Source organism: Mycteria americana, chromosome 5 (assembly GCF_035582795.1).
Source record: "Mycteria americana isolate JAX WOST 10 ecotype Jacksonville Zoo and Gardens chromosome 5, USCA_MyAme_1.0, whole genome shotgun sequence".
Classification (NCBI taxonomy): Eukaryota; Metazoa; Chordata; class Aves; order Ciconiiformes; family Ciconiidae; genus Mycteria; species Mycteria americana.
Genome location: NC_134369.1, coordinates 13,264,168 through 13,283,669, shown reverse-complemented (window position 1 = coordinate 13,283,669; position 19,502 = coordinate 13,264,168). Strand labels below are relative to the sequence as shown.

Genomic DNA, 19,502 nt, shown 5'->3' with positions numbered 1-19,502 from the left:
AGCCACTCTCCACCAGCTGTCCAGATCTCTAAAGTTTTCAGCGAGTGTTGATGTCTTAGTCACATGAGCTGTCTTAATTTCAGGAGCCCAAGCATCCAGATTCTGCACGTTCCACCAGCTTTTGAAGCGCTGCAATGGATCCACTAAGGCTCCTGTTAACGTCTTCCACTTTAGGCATGACCAAAAAGAAGACGACATTGGAGGGCGCGAAGGTGTTTTGTCCCACCACGCTTTGCTGACTACCTGAGCACAAGCGACAGTGCTGGGCAGCCCTTTGGCCAAGGAGCAGCTGGGTCACTTTCCCTTAGGCTGCTCGCGGGCGGTTGTGCTTGTCCTCACCTGTGAGATGTTTGTTTGCAGCATGACACCAGTCACCAGCTGGGGCATAAATCATTCAACAAAACCCTCCGCCACCCCAGGGGCTTCTCATAACATCCGCTCACAGCTGCCTTTTTATCTCCCAAGTCCTTCTCATCCCAGATCATTTCAGGCATTGCCCTCTTCTCTGCCCCCAGCCACCTGCCAAGAGGCAGCTGGTCCCTCGGTTGAGGGGCCGTGCCCAGGCTTCCTGCAAACCCATGTTGGGGAGAGGTTGCCAAAGGTGCATAGACACACGCCTGTGCTAGAGATAAGCAGGAGCAAGCACCCAGAGCTTGCTGAGCTGGCCTGCAACACTAAGCTGCTTTACTGTTTACCTCTGTGGCCGTTCAAGTGCTTGTGTAGATACGGAGATCTGATGTTACTTCCCACAGTCTATAAACCCTCTGGACTGAGGCAAGCGCCTATCTCCTATAGCAGCTGTCCTGCCTTAGAGAGCATCTTGCTCACAGGAGCCACCTCTGAAAGGCCAATAGCACCAGGGCTAGCCCCGCTCTGCGCAGAAGGGACAAAATTTTGCCCATTGATTTTTTATTTGCGTGTGCTAGGACTCTGTTCTCTAGCGTCAGGAACAGTCTGAGTAAGTCTAGAAACCCATAGCAGCTCCAGGAAGCACAGGAAGTTATTTTTGCCTGTACATTTATCCTCCTCATTTTTTCTCCACTTTATTGCTGGAGTCTGGTTTTTTTCCGTGCTCAGAGAAAGGCAGCCCAGCACTGAGAGCCACTTTTACTGTGTTTGGAGTATTGCTGCTCCACCAACGGTTTTTGCTGTGGGACTTTGAGTGGGTAAAAGGATAATTTGTCATCGGTAAGAGACAGATCAACTACTGCTGAAGCAGCCTAAAGCCTACCCAGGCAGAGACAGCAAGCCCCTAAATCCACCTTCAAAGCTTTGGGGAAGACCCTGATGTCTGCTCTTCTGTTTGTGGCCACATAGCTGTTGCACGCATGCCTTACCTGTCTTTTGCTCTGACCACTTTCTTTTCCTAGCCTCATAAAGTTTATGGTTGCCTTCGTATTCCCCTACACTGGCTGGCATTGCCCCAGCGAGCTAGCCAAACACGGCAGAAACAAACTCAGCTTTCCAAAGGGTAAAACTCGAAGCAGCACAAGCAGGATCTCAAACCTCCTTTGGGAAGGAGATGCATGGCAACAAAAGGCTGGGATTTCAAACACTCACGTTTTACCACAAGTGCCGTCTGCCATTTAGCCTGCCCGGTTAGCACGTCTCCACTGCCGCTCTCTGTACGGTCCGATAGCAATTCCCGACAGAAGCACAAAAGCATTGTGGAGCCCCACCAGGGTAAAGAGTGAAATGAGCTGCAGTTCTCAACAGAGAAGTGCCCTGGAAACGAATAAGCAACATATCCAGGGTACAAGCAAATAACAGCAATAACAATGTAACTTTATTTAGATTTAATTTGACATTTAGCACAGTAATAAGCACAGAAAGAAAGAAGTACCAAAATACGAAACTCATAGCATACAAAGTAATCAAATATATTTCATATTTAGTGAAATATTTCTACAACACATTGGAGGGACTGCCCTGGGCAGTCCAGTCCAACCCTGTAAATATATATATATAGCTGTGTTATATAAAATACTGTATGTAGAGAAAGCACTGAAACTTATCACCAAAATAGAAAATAGCTCAGAATACAGATAGTTCAGATTTGCTAGTCATACCCAATATTGAAAAGAGGTTCAAACCCACTGCAGGAGGTAAAGCTCCAGCTTAGATTCCATGGCAGGCATGAGATGGCATTACTGGGCACAGACTGGCTAAAGCTGGCAGGAGCCTGGCTCGTGGGACAGGCTCCGGACCTGAGCCGATGGCCACGAGGTGACAAGAGTTACCGGTCCTTGCCCAGGACTGTCGAGACATTCCCTTAGTGGAAATGCCAGTGACGATGTCGGTGCTTGCGGCTGATGCTACGCACCGCGGGGTGCCTGGGCGAGCAATGCATTAATGTCTGCAGGGAGGCTTAAGCGCATGAGCGGCCACTTGGACCCCGTAGAAGACCCCGCAGCCCAGCTGAGCCACGCTGCAGCCTGCGCCTGCCTGGGGCCAAAGGGCTTTTGCTAAGCAGCGCTCCCGCAGCACACAGCTGGCCCTTGCAGATCCAGCTGCAGCGGGACTGGCCATTGGCAGATGCACAACATCACAAGGATATTATTCTGAATTTTAAAGATGCCTCTTCAGCAGATGACAGTAATTAATTCCCGTTAGCTTTTAAAAATCTGGAAAGCTGCTTTTGTACGAGGCCAGGATCCCCCACGCAATACCGTACGTTTGTTCTGGTCTGCAAGCGAGCAGCACGTGAAGTAGCAGCCCTGCTGGTACAGGAGAGTAACACCAAATGAAACGTTTGTCCTGGCAAAAACTCCCACCTGCCCGGAGGGTGATCAAGGTTGGCGCTGTACTTAAGATCCCAGGCAATTTGTAAATAGATATCAAAAATATGGCATTTCTGGCAGCAACACTGAAGTCCAACTGGAGTCGATAACCCGCACCAGCGTGTAGCCCGGGTGCTGCTGGTGCTTCAGGCTGGGTGCTGGGCGGGCAGGCGGAGGCACCAGTCCCGGCAGCAGGGAAGAACCGAGGGCGCGTTGGGGCCATTTGGTTCCTGATATACCAACGAGGTGCTGTATCTGCTGCTTTCTGGACAGCATACTTTTGTGCTTGTTTGTTGCTTTTTGGCTCAACACGATGATTAATTTTCCTGACTACTCCCACTAGGAAGGCAGCTGAGACCTGCCCGGAGGATCCCTCCTCGGGGGGTTTCGAGCCCCAGCGAGGCAGCACCACAATGGGCTGCCCCTGTGCCGGCACCAGCCCCACGGTGAGCTGGGGGCTGCAGGAGATCACCCTGGGAGCCCTCCCAAACCCTGTTTCTGTGTTTCTGCCATGCCACTGCAGAGAAGCCTAAAACCCATTAATAATTCTGTAATTGCTCTTTCTCATCAAGCCAGCAGTTGCATCCCTAATTACATGGCAACAATACTATGCTAACAGGATGAGCTATAATTCCTAGGTGGTATTAGCATTGTTATTTTACTCTGAGTAACTTCCTGGTAATGGCCATTTGAATGTGGCAATATCAATTAAGTGAATAAAAATGCTTAGCCCCTGGAAAAATCATTAATAAAAACTTCATTCTGATAGCCTCTAATCACAGCTAAATACAATTACTCATACGAGGCCACTATAAAAAGTATTTTTCTCATCAGAAGAAATTCATAAGGTTTTCCCAACTGTTTGTAATAAAGAGGACACTATATAGAAAAGTCCAGAAAATAAGCACACATTTGTTTCTCAAAACCCATAGATAAACATGACACTATCTGTCAATTACTGGCTACTGAACAGGATTTCATTTAGCTCTACTCAAGCTGTAGCCTAGTATAAACGTTTTCAAAGCAGCACGCTGCTGTTTCATCTGGAACAGCTGCACAGGATTTCTTTGATGTCAAGCTCTTGTGTGGGGATAGTGTTTCAATTTCTCTTTATGCCTCCGAACTGCTGAAACAGGAAGGAAAAGACATTCAATAAAATAGGCGTTTTTCATGGAAAAAAAAAAAAAAAAGCAGCAAAATTTGGCCTTGAATACAGTACCAAGAAATAATTCATCACTGCAGTGGCGACAGAACTACACCATGCCTCTCGCACGCCTATTTCAAAGGAGGCAGGGAACGTCCTGCGGTTTTGCGCTGCAGCACGGTCTCCCCGCGGTGCTGCCCCGGGCGCTGCCCGGCCTCACGCACTGGCAGCACCGGTGGCCGGTGGCTGTCCTGGGCATGCGGCTCTCATCCTGACCCCCTGCACTAGGGCGTACATCCCTCCCGTACTCCCCAAGGAGCATAAATGCAATTGGCTGAGGAAGGTCTGCTCCTTCCCCGCTCCCGCCCAGGCTCCTTGAGCTCGGCAGCGCCCAGCACAGCAGGCTCGAGCTGCACGGGGGCTGCAGGACGTCCAAAATGACCGCGGCTGGTCATGACAGGCAGCTAAAGAAGGTGCTGCCCTACATCATTTGCCAGAGATGCTTTCTTAGGCAGTGAGCGAATGTTTTTTACATGGCTGTGTCCGCAGCACTCATCGCTGAGCAACCACAAGCGCTGCCCGCAAAGCCGGGGAGGCACCTAAGTGCAAATCCCCCCTCTCAGGCACCCGGCACCTGCCGGTTCCGTAAGTCAGAGGCAGGAGCCAGTGATACATCTGTTTTTCACAACGCTCAGTGAGGAGGAGCCTCCTCACTGAGGCTCAGAGCCTCCTTCCAGGCTCTGCACAGCGCCTGGAAGGAGGGGATTGCCCTGCCTGCTGCCTGCCTGACTGCAGAGCCAGCCGTCACAAGCTACACGCGCCTAGGAGGTACCGGGGCGGACAGCGCAGATTTCTCTTTCTAGAGGGAGATAAGGCTGAAAAAGTCCAGGGCATGAGGAGCAGCTGGCAGGAGGGCAGCGGGGGCAACACGGGAAGAAGCGGCAGCACCGTTATCTCCAGGCAGGATCTCTCTCTCCTGCACTTGGAAAACATTCATGTGGGTTTATTTGCCTTGCTTCGTAAATATTTTCCAGAAAAAGGTTTGTTTGGGAACACTCTCAAAGCAGCGCTCAAGGAGTCTTCCTAATGACCTCCAAAAGGTACATTTCCTAAGGCACTTCCCTGGACGTGTCTTTTCAGACACCCCCTTTGCTGTACAATGCTTACTGGGAAAAAAGCAGCAAAAGCTGAAAAAGGCTGCTGAAAAAGCCGGAGTTTCAAAACTCTGTTTCAAAACTCAATGAGCTGATGAAAACAGTTTCTGACAGTGCCAGCGAGCTCTCGCTCGCCTGCAGCGAGGGCCTGGGGGCCCCTGCGTGGCCATGCCGGGGGGCAACGCCATCAGGCTGAGCGGTGCACACGCAGCTCACCTCCCCAGCCAACTTACTGCTCTCCCGCCGCAGCGCTGCCACTGCCCACAAATGGGATTTCTTCCCTGTCTGTCTTCCCCAGAACGAGATGGTGCTTCTCCATGTTTATGACACACTGTAGAGAAAAAATGCCTGTAGGTAAGAGGGAAAACTGCAATCCACAGTGGTCCCAGCTCCCCCAGCATGGGTAAAAGCCCTGCTGGAAAACCCCTACCTTCAGAGATTTCAGTGTCTGCAGCCCAAAGGAGAAGGGTTTCTCATTGTCTTCTGAAAAATAGCAACATTCAGATTTATACATTCAAAACGTTCTCCCATGCTTTTTGTCAGTGACTCTATCCTTCCTTCATGGCTGCTCTGCTAAATAAAACCCTTTTTTATAAAGGGACTGAACTACTCCGGAGGGGAACACGATCAAACGAGGGCAGGCGGATGCGCCTGCAGGGAGACGTGGTGGTCGCTCCACCGGCGCGGCAGAGCGCAAGCCTGGTGCCGCCAGCACAGCCCTGCTGAACACATCCTCCCTCCCTCTCTCCTTCCATCCAAAGGGCCAAACAGGGACTTTTGCTGCAGAAAAGCAGTATTTCTATTTTAATTTTAACATGTGTCCGAAGCTTCATTTTTCGCCCTGGGGTACGAGGGAGCAGAGCCCCAGCCCGTAGCCGGAGGACCAGAGGAGCACACGCACACTCACCCACGACGAGGACAGCGCACTCCACGGGGACCGCTCCCACCGTGAGGGCGAGGCACTCAATCTGGCCGATCACCCTCACCTTGTACGGCAATGAAACCATCTCGTCTTCGCCAGGGAGTGCTTTGAGATGTTCCTTTAACCTGCGCGTTGAAAACACCTCTGACATGAAATGGCCGTGGTTCGGCTGCTCCGGCAAGGAGCAAACGGCATTTGGAGGGTACTTACACCTGAAGTGCTCTTAGCTTGCTCGTATTATCGTGCTGTTATTGGAAAGCTGCTGTCTTGGCAGGTTTTCTGTGATGCTCTGCATACAGCCAGCAGCCTACAGCCATGTCAGACCACAGCACGACCCACAACACAGCCCTGGGGCTGCGTCAGCCCTTGCCCCAAGCAGAGGTCCTTACTGGATTTTGCTTCTTACCTGAGGAATCTTTTTTCCTACATTTCCTCAAGACTTGGGGAAGCTGCTGATCTAAAATTGCTTCTAATGCAGTGTGGGTGTAAGGAAGGGATACTCCACTCCAGCTCCCACCAGGGGAGCTGCCGACACCGTGTCCCCATGCCTCACAGCCGGGGCAGCGTGCCCAAATCGACGCTTGTTAGCAGGTGCTGCTGCTGGGTTTATTCAGAGGAAATGGGGACAGATCAATGACATTCAGCCTGAGAAAAGGAAATAAGTATGTCAGGGATATCTCAGGTACAGTCGTTTCTTCTGTCTACGCCCCATGAACTTGTCTGACAACACTGATTAATTATTTAGCTTCAGTTTCTCTTTTAAACTGAACGAGAATCTAACGGAAAGGCAGTTCGAGGTGGTGATCTCTGCCTCGGATAAAAGCTGTATCACTTTCCGGCGGTTTGAGGTACCTTCCTGCTGAGCTGCATTGCAGCAGTGCGTGTGTGCGTGTGTCTGTCCATCTGTCCTGGGGGGCACCAGCCCCCCGCAGAAGCAGAGGCCCCGGGACTTGGGTGGGGATTGCCCGCGCCATTTAGCGCAGGTACAAGGACCAGGAGAGGTAGGAGAGAGAAGCAGCTGGATCCCCTCTACTGCTTCCCTTAGGGACCGGCCTTAAAAAGCACTGGGAACACATCAAGAAGTAGTTTATGAGCTCCTTGGCCCTGAGCAGTCTTTACTGTGGCCCGAGACAGGTTGGAGTGGCTTTTTTGGGTGCAGTCAACTCCAACAGCTTCTCTATCCACTCAAGGGAAGACCTGTGGTCTTTGGCCGTGGTCTTTGTTTCCCCGCATTTGTGCCCACCGCAGGGCAGAGGCCACAGCGCTAGAGCCAGGACCTGAACAGACCCCAGACACATCTGGAGATGGCTCCTCGCTCCAGCCCCCGCTGACCCAGACAGTTTTCCCAGGCGTGAGCAGAGCTGCAGAGAGGCTGCAGGGGGGGACGGAGTAAAGCCACCTTCAAGGAAGCGCTTCATCACAGCTGAGGCTGACCCAAGGACGGACAGATAGCACGTGGGCAACGCGTGGCTGAAAGGCGGCCAGGAAACTGCAGCGAGGTGAGGAGAGCCACTGATGCGTGATGCAGTGACACGTCTTGGAGTTGGGTCTGAAAGCGGACAGTCCCCAGCAGTGTGCGGTGACCAGAGCTGCTCACGTAACAGCTGCACCTACACCTCCGCAGGGCGTTTCTTACGCTGCGGCAGCCTGCGAGCTAACCCCACCGCTTTCCTCGGAGGTAAGGGGAAGAGCTTGAGCGGCACCACGACAAGATGCAAAAAGATTTTTAAAAAAGAAGGGAGGAATCGAGCCTGTGCCTTGGGCACACACGCGCTGCTTTTAGGCACTGAGCCTTCAGAGACCGCAGCAGCAGGGCCCGTCCCCAGAGCTGCTGAGCCTCCACTGCAGGCAGCAGCACCTGGCAAAGCACACTGCAGGCCTCCTGCCCTGGCAGGAACAAGAGCAAAATTACCTAGCGCACCTCTTCCCTGCTGCTTTCCAGGGCTAGATTTAAACAAAACTCGTGTTTTATCATTGCCACATGTGCTGGACTGCTTTGAAGTAAAATGTCCCGGAGCAGAGCCTGTTGTCGCACAGGACCTACCACAGCGACGGCAGAGTGAGCCAGGCATCAAAGCCCTGGTTTTAACCTGCTTTGTTAATCTGGCTTTAGCTTCTGTCCCCGCAAACACAAACAGCAAAGGAGCTGCAGGAAGCTGCCTGCAAGGCAGCCCTGCCTGCTGCACGCCTGAGCCGGCAGCGCATGCGGGACGGGGTGTCGCTCTGGCCGCGCTGGCTGCCTGCACGTGCGACGTGGCTCCTGCACACCCCGGTGTCCGTGGGGTCCCACCTAGCAGGAACCAAAGCTCGGTCATTGCCGGTGAGTTACCCTGGCAGGTGTAACTCCAGACACGGGCCTTTTAACTGCGGCTGTCCAGCTGATGGCTACTCAGTGGTCTGGCTAAAAGTGGTCTCGCTCAAATCAGGAGGGAACCCCCATAACCTGAGAGCTGGACCTGGCTCTAACCTATTTGTTAAGCGCTCTTTTGAAGGGTGGGACTGCTGAAGCAGACTGATGCTGCAAAAACTACACAGGACGTGCATGAGTAACACAGAGAGCAGACGAACTATCACAGAGCATTGCTGTGCAACTCGGACGTGTTGAGCAGCCAATACAGCATCTTGCAAGATGAGACCCCTCCAAATGCACTGTTGTCACCCGTAAGCTAGGCTGAGCAGCTCCGCAGTTTGTGACAAGTCTGTAGTAAGCGCAGCCACCTTCCAGCCACTAAACGCTGTTGTGCAAAGAAGTAATTACTGTCTGGACAGAAAACAGGCACCATTCATTCAGGGCCATGCAGTAGTGCTTAGGGAGCAACTGCAATTGGGTTTTGCGTAATCACTGCAAGTCGGTGATAAAAAGCAATGACTCCATGGGAATAAAGTGCCAAAATCTCCTTGATACCCTGTGAGCTGATGCCTGATCCTGCTCCTCGGAGATCAGCGGGAGTTTTGCTGCAAATGGCTGGCAGTCAGCTCTCTAACACTACGTAAATACACTTCCTTTCCCTTCAACCGGGAGAAATTTGTTACTGGGCGTAGCATCAGACACCAGATTTCGAGCACATGCGTCTACGCAACTGCACAGCTGCTTTACACCTGGTGCTGGGGCCAGCAGTGCTGCAGCCGCCGGCGGGAGCCCACCCAGCAGCCAGGTCCCTGCCCCGCAGCGGGGACCTGCAGGGCTGGGCTGGGCTGACCCAGCCCCACGCCTGCTGCGGGGACACAGAAGGCCGGGGGGGTCCCAGCTATTTCACGAGGCACTGAATGACAAACAGGCAGGCACTGAAAAAATACAAATGCATCCAACTCTCTGAAGAGATTTACTCAGAGGTGAATAGGTTGGTACAAGTGGCTTTCTATTTCAGCTCCCTGCAAGGGCATTTAAGAATAAGCCAGGATTTGGTTGTAACAGGAGGCTCAGGGGCTTGCCCGGGCACAGCCCAAAGCTCTCCCTTCCCGAATGGCCATCATTGGTGTGAGCGAAGCCCCAGGTCCAGAGCACTGCCTGTGCTGCCAGGTGCCACGAGTTCCCACAAAACAGAAATCCAGCTGGATATTTACCCTAGCCTGTCTAGGCAGGCAGATGACATGAGGTTGTGCTGCGAGCCGGTGTCCACCACGGCCTTCAGCTCCTTCCCCGCACACTGCAAGAGCAAGCAGAGACGGGAGACGATGCATGGGATGAGGGATGAGCACAGGGTGTCCAGCACAGCACACACTGGTCCCTGCCGAAATGCCAACATCTCCTCCGACCAGCCATTCCTGGTCCACCGCAAGCTCAGCGCCTGCAGGGTATCGTCTTGTCCACCCCAGGCACCCAGGAGCTGGCTCTTGAGCTGCTTTTTGAATAAGGTGGTACTACTAAGCAACGTGGTGGTGGGTCCTGAGCCCTTCCCGGCAGCATTTGCCCCTGCAGAGAGCAGAAGGGGCAGCCCCAGGCAGGAGGGGATATTGCGGAGAGCAGGAAATACAAGAGCATGGGGGTAAGGAGGAGAAATATGAAATTAGTCTTGGGGAAAGAAAAGAGGGATGGCATTCGAGGAAAACAAATAGGCTGTGAGCACAGGGATTTGCCATGGATAATTACTCCTCAGCGTTTCAGCATGCTGCCCCAGCCTGGCTACTCCCTCCACCCTGATGTCCAAGGGAAGACATCCCGCAGACCAGTTTTCTCTGTGATACCCAGGCGGGCGTCCATGGGGTGCCACAGCAGCCCTGAGCTGCAGAGGGAGAGCAAACCCACAGCTCTGACAGCCCCAGTGGACTGCAACCCTAACTGGGAAACATGGAGAACGAGAGCTACAGCTTGAGGATGTCAGAAATAAAATTTGGGGGAAAAAAACCCAGAAGGCTGGGGAGGGACTATTACCTGGCAGCTCACCACTATGAACTCCTCATCCTCTGTTTTCCCTGGGCTGCCCAGTTTGGTTTGATTGAGCTTGTTGGTCTGTGCTGAGATATCACTCTTCGGAGTCCAGCTGCCTCGGCTGCTTCGTAATTTTGATAAATTTGTCTCCATCAGGCGCTTCTGCAGGATATTATGTGGTTGCTTTAAGAAAAAACACACACACAGAAGAGCAGGGTGAGTCAGGAAAGCCACGAAGTGACCTGCATCGCCAGCCTGCTTGTGGTGCCCGCAGGCCAGCGCTGCTCTCGCGGGAGGGATGCCCTGAAGTCTCACTCTCCCCGATTCCCAGGCTACGTGTACTCTTCCTAGCCTACATCTGTTTGCTCTCCTGCCAGCTCTGGCTTACCTGACTTTGACTAAAGAGAAGTACTTTGTATTGGCAATCCTTTCAAGATATTAACCAGAATTTGGAGGGCTGCCTTTCTTTTTCTGAACTCAAGTTCAAGATTTGATTTTGTGTGGGAATGAAAACAAGTCAGGCTTTTCCAAGCTGGTGTTTCAGCCGTAATTGCCTTCATCTGTTGACAGGATGTCAGGAATTCTGCAGTGATGTGAAAAGTTAAGAGGTAACAAATTACCTTTCCAATTACACGCACCACCTAAGTATGAAAAAGGTGTATGGACTTGCTGAATGAACACAGATGCTTTCACTGAGCACTGGCGTTGCTGGCATAGGAAATACCCGTGTCCAGCCTCCACCGGCAGCGATGCTCTTTGCATGAATCGACCCAGAATTTAAGAAGCTGATTTGGGTGTCTGTGCGTTGGCTCTTACAGGTGCAAGTGAACAAGGCACAACTGCAAGAAGAGAGCTACAGATGGTGTCTATTGTCAGACCTGGTCTGGCCTTCAGATCAGAATTTGGTCTAAAATTGCCCTGTGTCTCTCTTCCCTCCACATTTGTATTTAGCTGGTAAGGGTGAGTAAAGGGACCAATCCTGGGTGCCATGCTGGGGGAGGGAAAGGAGAAGAGGGGGAGAGGTAAGATCATCTGAGCTAGGTAAGTAGGTATTCCCCCGGGAGCCCCCAGCGCTTCGTACGGCAGCTTCTCACTTTCTCCGTCATTTCCATTTGCTCTGTGAGAAGCATGTTGCCTCTCAAAATCTCCTCCAACTGCTTTCCCAAAAGCCTTTTTATGTTTAATGTTCATCACGGATGGATGCACGTACGCTGCTGGAGGTGAAATGACTCTGCTTGATTATCTGCTCATTTCTCTGCCCAGCTAATCTTTCCTCCGTTAGTGCCCTTTCCTTCTGATTTTAGTTTGTCCACAGTGAGACCTTCTTACTGGCTTATTCCTGAATTTTTGCATTCGTATTAAATATGCCTGTGCGTCTGCAGGGACATCTAAACCAGTAAACCTCCTCATCCCGAGGGAATTTCAATGGGATCAGGGTACCTTTGAAAAGGGCCATGGTTCCCCGAGTTGGCCAGCGCACACCCTTGTGCACAGTGCCTCGTCTTCAAAATAATCTGTGCAGCATGTTAAATAACAGCACTTACAAAAGGCTAATGCAACTTGGCATCATCCTAAAATAACTGCAACCATGTTAGTGCTTCAGATCCTGCTGTAGGCGTAACATGGGTGGTTAAACTGGACTAGGCTGATGAGGTCGGGTAGATGCTGCCAACACCAGTGGTCACCAGGACACGTAATCTCCTTTTTTCCCCACTTTTCACTGTTCTTACTTCTGCATACAACCTGCGACTTGAAAGGAAATAAAATTTCATGACCGTTGTCGGTTGCATGTGCTGTGTCTGACCAGCACGCTAGAGAACATGTCCTGTGTAAAGGCAATAATATAGCCGCACTCCCAGCGACGGGGAGAAATCAGATCCAACATTGCACTGTCCCCTTCACGCACAAAAAGTAACAAAGCTCCAGCACTGCTCTGGTGACCAGTGCCTTCCCAGTAAGACTGAACAGCAGAAACCAGTCTTACTTAACTAGATTAATGCAGGCAGGCTGGCTCCACTAGTAATGGACCCTGTGCTGAGGGACGAGCAAATCAGTTTGGAAGCGATGGCTCCCTTATATGAGGCAGAAGCCGTAGGTGCACAGTCAGCAATGTGATCGCGTCCAAGGCTCCTCACCTGAGCAAAAACGCAAGCCAGGGTTTGCTGACGGCGGATGGCGTGTCCTTCTTACCCTTTATATTTGCCTGCAACTCAGGCACACATCTGGAGGACTAATTCTTCACATCATCACAAAAACCAAATGAGGGGACAGGGGACTGGAGAAGTCAATGGGTGAAGTTCCAGCTGGAGACAGCCTGTCGCACCGTGGTCACCTCCTCGCGCCCAGCCCTGCTCAGCTAGGACCGAGACAAATTTCTGAATAGCATCATCCAGGACAGTCTGGGTGCTCTTCTGATATGCGTGGCGTCAATCACGTTGCCAAATACCTTTGAAAGAACAGGCTGGAGAAGAACAAGTCACCAGCACACTCATCATTGGTATTTTAACTGTCATCTACCCTTGATTTAAACCTAAATTTTTTTACTACAGGTTCTTCTATGGATCGTTAACCAGTTACATACGTGGATTTTCTCAGGCCCTGGTTTTGTGAATCCTGTATGGGATCCATCACCAAAAGGAAAAAATCCAGCACTCGGTGAACACGAGTTACCACCACAAACAGGACTGTCTTTTGTCGATGCTTGCTTTTCTGAAAGCCGCAGTGAATCCTGCCTTCGGGGGGACAAATGTTGCTTACATTGTGCTCCAATACAGAAATAATCTAGCAAGAGGGGGCTGAAGAGGTTCCCTGAAGCACCATCCTGTCTTAGGCTATTAATTAGTTTGCTTTAACTGGTATTTCCCTTGACTCTCATGTGCAACCGAGTGAGGGATGTTAGTCACGGAGATGACTCAAGTGATGGATACATACTTGGTAAACAGATAATATGCCAGGGGACATTCACAAATGCACATTTTGCTGGAAAACTTCAAAGAGACCATGTCTGGGAGCGGGGGAGAGGAGGAAAACCTCCCTATGACAGTGATGGGGAAGGCAGCCGTGTTCTCCCTCCAGTGTGGGCCAGCCACACAGCGAGGACCGGTGTTGGAAGTAACCCAGATTACCTGGTACTGTCTTTCTATGCATCGCACAAAACTGTTGAAAGTTTTATAAAAAAATAAAATGTTACATACCATTGTGTAAGTGCAAAAAAGTAAGTTATTTCCTAGTATCGTTCAGTACAATGTAAATACAAACCAGGATTTTTTTCGTATCTCCCTTTCCACCCCTGAGACTTTGCAAAAACCTATAATCCCCTAAAAAAGTCACAGTAGAAACCTAAAAGAAGTGAGTGGAGACACCAGCTATGGCTGAACCTATTTACCACTGTCTGTCAAAACCACAAATAATTCTGTCCAGTTTTGTTCCTCTCTAATTATAAGCAAGTGTGTCGCTGCAGCTTGCAGCATCCATCTCTCTGGCAGATTTCCCACTATTTTGGCTTCTAGATCTGAGAATAACAAGACCTGTCAACAACAGTTTCACTCAGATGGAGATGAAAGTCAGGGAAGATGCCAGCTCCTCCCCTCCCCAAGGAGATTTGCCCTCTCTTCTGTACCTAGACAGCAGAAAAAAGGTGTTTTAACACACCAATGGAGGTCGTTCCAGGAAATAACCAATTTCTCTCTCTTCTTCCCATCCTTCATCCAAATTCACCTCTTCTACCAGCAGCCTGTGCTTGCGTGCTGTCAGCCCCTCCGCAGGGGGATGAGGTGGGACGAGAGATGCCCCCTGGGTGCCCAGGCAGCGGCCAGGTCTCTGACCAAGACAGTGCACGTAACATCAAAGTTTTTTGCATTTTAACCAAGACACAACAAACTCTGGGGAGTGCACAGTGGGAAAGGGGGAAAAATGAATGCACTGCAATTAACTGCAAAGTTGCACCAGCTACAGGAGCAGGGGACGGGGCCATGGGGGCACCCAGACCTGCGCTGAGGACCCGGGCACCCAGGGGAGGCTCTGAGGGCATTTTGGGAGGGGGAAATGCTTTTTTTTGTTGTTTGTTACTATTCATAACTTCGTTTCCCAGCTTGTGAAGTGATATGGGACTCTTTCAGGCAAAGCCCCTCCAAACCGGTCCAGCGGCTCTCGGGGCGAGGGCGAAGTGTCAGAGCACGAGGAGGAGCTGCCGACAGGCAGCACACCCTGCCCAAGTCAGGCAGGGGGCCACGGTTATGGTGTTGGGAAGCCCAAATCCCAGCTAACAGCCACCTCATGCCAACTTTCTGGGCTTCAGGGGGGAGGCTAATAGTGAGGCATCAAAACAAACCCATTTCTGCTCTGTATATCCAGCCCTACGTTTGCCAAGTCCAATGTGTGCTATGCTATAGTTTGGTCTTATACTAGGCAAACAAAGTGGAATACGTAAAGGGAGCGAGCAGCTAGAAGAGTTCGGTCCGACCCAGAATAATACACTGAAAAATATCAGAGACTTAACATAGGTAGTTCCAACAAGTATTTATCAAACCTGCCTATACGGGGCGTCACCAGGAGAGATGCTTCAGGAGCCGAGTAACGGCACACAGGCTGGGGATGCCAGCACACCTGCCCCGGTGACCTGCTGCCGCCTCGCCGTGCACGGCACCCCCTGCACTGCGGCCAAAAGGAAGGGGATTTGCCCCCAAAATCGGAGTGGTCAACTGCCAGCTGTCACCCTGACAGACAGGGTCTGTTCTCACCACCTGTCCTCATCTCTGGGGAGCTGTCATCTCCTCTCTTCTCCTGCTGAGGCCGCTGGAAAACCCCCGCGGGAAACCCTGCGTTAATAATGCCAGTCACGTCAAAAGCTCTTCCACCCACGTCACCACAGCTGTCACGCAGCTTTAGACACAAAAATGTGCTGCTTTGTTAGGAGGTGTGCAGTTATGCACAAGAAAGGCGTGCAAACGCCGTGGGCAAAGACCCCTGATGCCTTGGGCCTCCTTAACTGTGCAGCTCAACCCCTCTGGTCCTGGACCTCTGGGTTTGGGGCCATGCCAAGGTGGGGTCCCACATTTCAGGGGCTCTCCGTGCTTCTCCAGTCTCAGAGATACATGATCTTCCACTCCTCCTGGGGACAACTCTTGTGGCATCCAGGCAGCCACGGCACCGGGGAGACATGGTGGGTCCTCTTAAAGCGGTGCTCACTGCCGTCCCAGCCACGTGAGGTGAGACCGTGGCGGTGCTGGCAGCATCGCTTCGCTGCAGCACGACCCACTGCAACAACTCTGAAATTCATGGCATCTTCTCTGGGGCTGCGGGAACAGGCCTGAGCACATGCCAGTGCTGTCGCTTTGGGGACTCCCCCTGTGTCCCATGGGGCAGGAGGCTGTGGCCAAGGAGAGCCCTGGCCACGTGCGGCCTCTGTCCCATCACCCCTCGCTGTGGTGTGGGGACAAGGTGGTTTTGCAGCGTGGTGGCCCATACCAGCTCGGTTCTCACCCCATCCCCAGCCGCAGACCCACCACAGCCAGGGTAGCCAGGGTGGGCAGCGTGCCTCTGCCGTGCCACACCTCCTTTTTGTCCTTGGAGGGGATCAGGAGCTGTGGCCCTCCCCAGGGCTTTGGCACATCCCTGGAGAGAGCCCTCCCATGCGGACCCTCCTTGCAGGGGCTGTGGGTGCAGCAGGGGCGATGCCGCAGCCACGGCTCAGCTGGCACGGGCACAGGAGCAGGGAGGAAATCTCGGGTGACGTTTCTGAGACCAGGACCATGGCAAGGAGCCCCGTGCTCTGCCCCTGGCGCCGGGGCCAAACCTGGTCCTCGCTGCTGCAGGGACAAGGGCTTCAGTGCTCAGTGTCCCTGGCTTCTGCTACCTGTTGCCTCTCTCCTCTGAGCAGAGCAGAAACCCCTGTCATCAGGGTCTCGGCCCCGCACGCTGTGGGTCGCTGGGCCATGACACGTTATCTAGACTCTGCAGATCATAGTAATAACGCCACCACCACGCTCTGAAAGGCACTTTGTAGCTCCCCAGCGGAGAGCTGCCATTCAACGGTGACCCAGGGAAGCTCCTTCCGAGCCTTTCCCTGGGCAGGACCTTCACTCCCTACAACTGCAAAACATTTGGGATGTCAAAAAAATCACCTCCATGCGCACTGCAGAGAACAGCCAACTCATTCCACTTATGTCAGCCAGGCAGAGCCAAGCTTAACCCAGCTGAGCAGGAAGGCTGTGACAGAACAAAACTACCCCACTAAAAATAAAAAGATTCACTTTTTTTCAATGCACCTGTATCAAGCATTGAAAAAAGCAAATATTGTGTGTTACAAAATGCAAGAATTTTGCAACGATTGGGAAAAAAAAGTAAAGGAACTTTCCTCGGTAGGATATGTTTTCTAGATTTTGCTCCTTACATCAGAACTTTTGATATTACATTTAGGTATCATTTCCCATTAGAGAAAGCTCAAACATTTGTGCACGTTAGTATTTAGAAATGCTCTCCAGCCCCTGGACATGATGAAGAATATTGTCTGTCAGCTACAGGGTCACATGGATCATTGCATATGTAAATATTTAAAACCTAGAATTATGTACCTTCATTTTAAAAAAACTATATGTGCATAAGCCTTTATCAAAATGTAATCTTGGTAGTTTTATATTTTGAAGTACCAGTGACTGAATCTTTACACTTTACTGAATCTTTTATGATTATATGTTGTGCATATATATGCATCACAAACATATGTGTATATATATATATATTATATGAAGCCATTTTGATTTACTCTGATTCAGAGAGGATTTTTGTACTGAAAAGAGTATCCCATTTTCATGTAAATGTAAAAAAAAAAAAAAAATCAAAAACTTTTAGATCCAAGTGCCAGGCATCTGAAAGCACCTACTAGCCAAAAGCAACCCTGGTGATAACTAGCATCATATTTCTACTCCCTTCCTTTTACAGACAAAAGCCTCATTTTTTAAATCAATTTCCACAAGCAACCAACTTCTCCTCCTAACAGAAAAATTGCATGAAGAAAAAAAATAGACACTGCCCTACCAGCTTCTTAAGTCTCCTTCCAGTAAACACAATAAAGCCTTACAGTATCTTTTGAAGTCCCCAGCTTCTTCAGCCCATCCAGAGGGAGGAGATCTGCAGAATCCTTGTGAATAAACTGAACCGCCTGCTTCATCCTCCTCTGCTGGCGGAGAGACGCCGCTTCCCTTATCTCCACTTCTTTTCTGCTCGGCTCTGTCAGGACACCTGAATAAAACATCTTTCCACCCGCCTGCGGCTCGCTTCTCAAAGATGCACCTCTCGGAGCGACGGAGCCGGGGAGATGCTCTATCGCCTGCGCTTTATAACCGGAGCCTGGTGACGTTTGGAGACCAGCAGGTACTCCAGCCAGCGCCGCCAGTGAAGGAGGGGTTGGGCACATTGCAATACGTTGCACAAACAGCGGCGGGTGAGCTCAGGCTCGGGCTAAGGGAATAAATCGGCGCCGTTCCTCCTCGCTGCCTCTCCTGAAAGCGAGATTAGCCACAGGCATCTGGCGGCTGTCAAAGCCCCCCAGCAGCCTGACGGGCAGAAAAGAGAGTGTCGGAGCGCTGGCACGGTGCTCTGGTGCTCTCTTGTCTGCCCGTGAGGCTGCTGGGGGAGTTTGAGAGCTGCAAGCAGCCCCAGGGGCCAGCGCACCTCCCAGCCAGCCTCTGCAGGCACAGCACTTTTTGGCCTGCATTGGGAGTCTGAAGCGTCACGGCAGGTGACGGCTGCCCAGCACCCGTGTGGTCCTGGCCGCCGCTGCCCCTCAGGCCTGGGATGATGCAGCCCTGCACGCACCCTGCAGCTGGCCACGCTGAGGTTTGCTACCTTATGCCTGGGGCCGGCAGGGTTAGGGCAGGCTCTGGATGCCACTGGCCTCACCGAAGCATTGCAGGCACCGATCTGTATCGTCACTGTCTACTCAAGTCCCCAGGAAGGGCAAGGACTGTCACGAAAATTGTCCCAGCCAAACTGGGGCACCCCAAATGTGGTTTTACACAGGGTTCCTATAGCTGCCAAACGTTCAGGTGCAGCACGATTTGACTAATCGCTAGCATCCACACTACTGATTACTAGTCAGAGTAAAACTTTGCAAAGCAACTATAGTTTTGCAGCATTCTTGCTGCTTGGCTACTGATCCAGACGTCAGTGGAGTCAGTCTTGCTATAGTTACTTACGTCTGATGCCAGACAATGTTGGGAGGGTTTCAAAGACGTGTGAGAGGGTGAGGATGCTGGTGTTACCTTGGTTGTCCAGGGGTGTCTTTTAGCCTTCATGAGCAGCTCTAGGCTTCCAAGAAGCCAAGTCCTTATTTCTGGGGCCGGGCTGTCCTTTAGCTTGTTTTATTTAAACATGAACAATACCAAAGTCTCCAGTAAAATTCAACTACCTCATTACGTTACAGTGTATAATGTGAATTAATACACATTAACAAATTTAATACACTTAATACAATACACTACTATAAAGACTGATTGATATAATAGTTCGGGAAGGGGATTTTCCTAACAGGACTCAGAGCGCACATGGGTTTCTTTCACTATAGCAGTGAGTTTTTAAGTGATATATCATCTCTCACCAGAAACGCTTTTTAATTCTCCCCCCCGCCCCCAAAGGGCCCACACACTTTCAGCAGAGCAGCTGGGGCAGCAGGCACGCACCTGAACCTTCCACTTTCCAAGTAATTTGTTGCAAGGAATAGGTGCAGGAGAGAACACAGCTCTGCCTCAGAGAGACAGTACGGATCCGGAAGCACCCCACATGGGTTTGGTTCTTGTTAAACTCACAGAGACCTTTGATGTGCTAGATAAAGCAAGAAAAGCAGAGCTTAGCCCTGGATTTATGCCAAGCCTGACTTCCAGGGCATGCCTAACCTTCAGGAGGAGCTGGGGTGCTGACCCCATTTTGCTCTCCCCCAGCAACGCAGCCCAGACTCCACTCACCAAGACACCATCGGCCTTTGGCCAGCTTCAGGAAAACACTCCTGTCTCCGACAGGAAAGGGACAGGGGAGGCCAGGGAAAAATGCTTCGGAAAGAGACCCAAAGTAACGTGGAGGAGAGAGAGGAAAAAGAGGGGGTTCCCCTGAAAGCAGCCAGGGAAAGACATTCCCCTTG

The 19,502-nt window shown here is 51.4% G+C and overlaps 1 protein-coding gene across 1 annotated transcript; it reads right to left on the bottom strand.

Annotated features, from left to right (window-relative positions):
• Window positions 1–3,890: 3,890 nt before the first annotated feature.
• NRIP3 (nuclear receptor interacting protein 3) lies at window positions 3,891–17,621 on the bottom strand. The gene is made up of 7 exons (XM_075501607.1): window positions 17,448–17,621; window positions 10,373–10,552; window positions 9,565–9,647; window positions 5,986–6,125; window positions 5,509–5,561; window positions 5,312–5,409; window positions 3,891–3,906 (listed from the first exon to the last, which is right to left on the bottom strand). The coding sequence occupies exons 1-7, from the start codon at window positions 17,619–17,621 to the stop codon at window positions 3,891–3,893; spliced, it is 744 nt and encodes a 247-aa protein (XP_075357722.1).
• Window positions 17,622–19,502: the final 1,881 nt, after the last annotated feature.

What these genes read in the sequence shown, in the direction of transcription:
- NRIP3 (XM_075501607.1), bottom strand. Translation starts at nt 17,621, where the DNA reads ATGTTTTATTCAGGTGTCCTGACAGAGCCGAGCAGAAAAGAAGTGGAG. An exon ending in GTGCGCTGTCCTCGTCGTGG is followed by an intron (nt 5,562 to 5,985) that starts GTGAGTGTGCGT and finishes GCTATTTTTCAG; the next exon opens with AAGACAATGAGAAACCCTTC. An exon ending in AGACACTGAAATCTCTGAAG is followed by an intron (nt 5,410 to 5,508) that starts GTAGGGGTTTTC and finishes TTTTCTCTACAG; the next exon opens with TGTGTCATAAACATGGAGAA.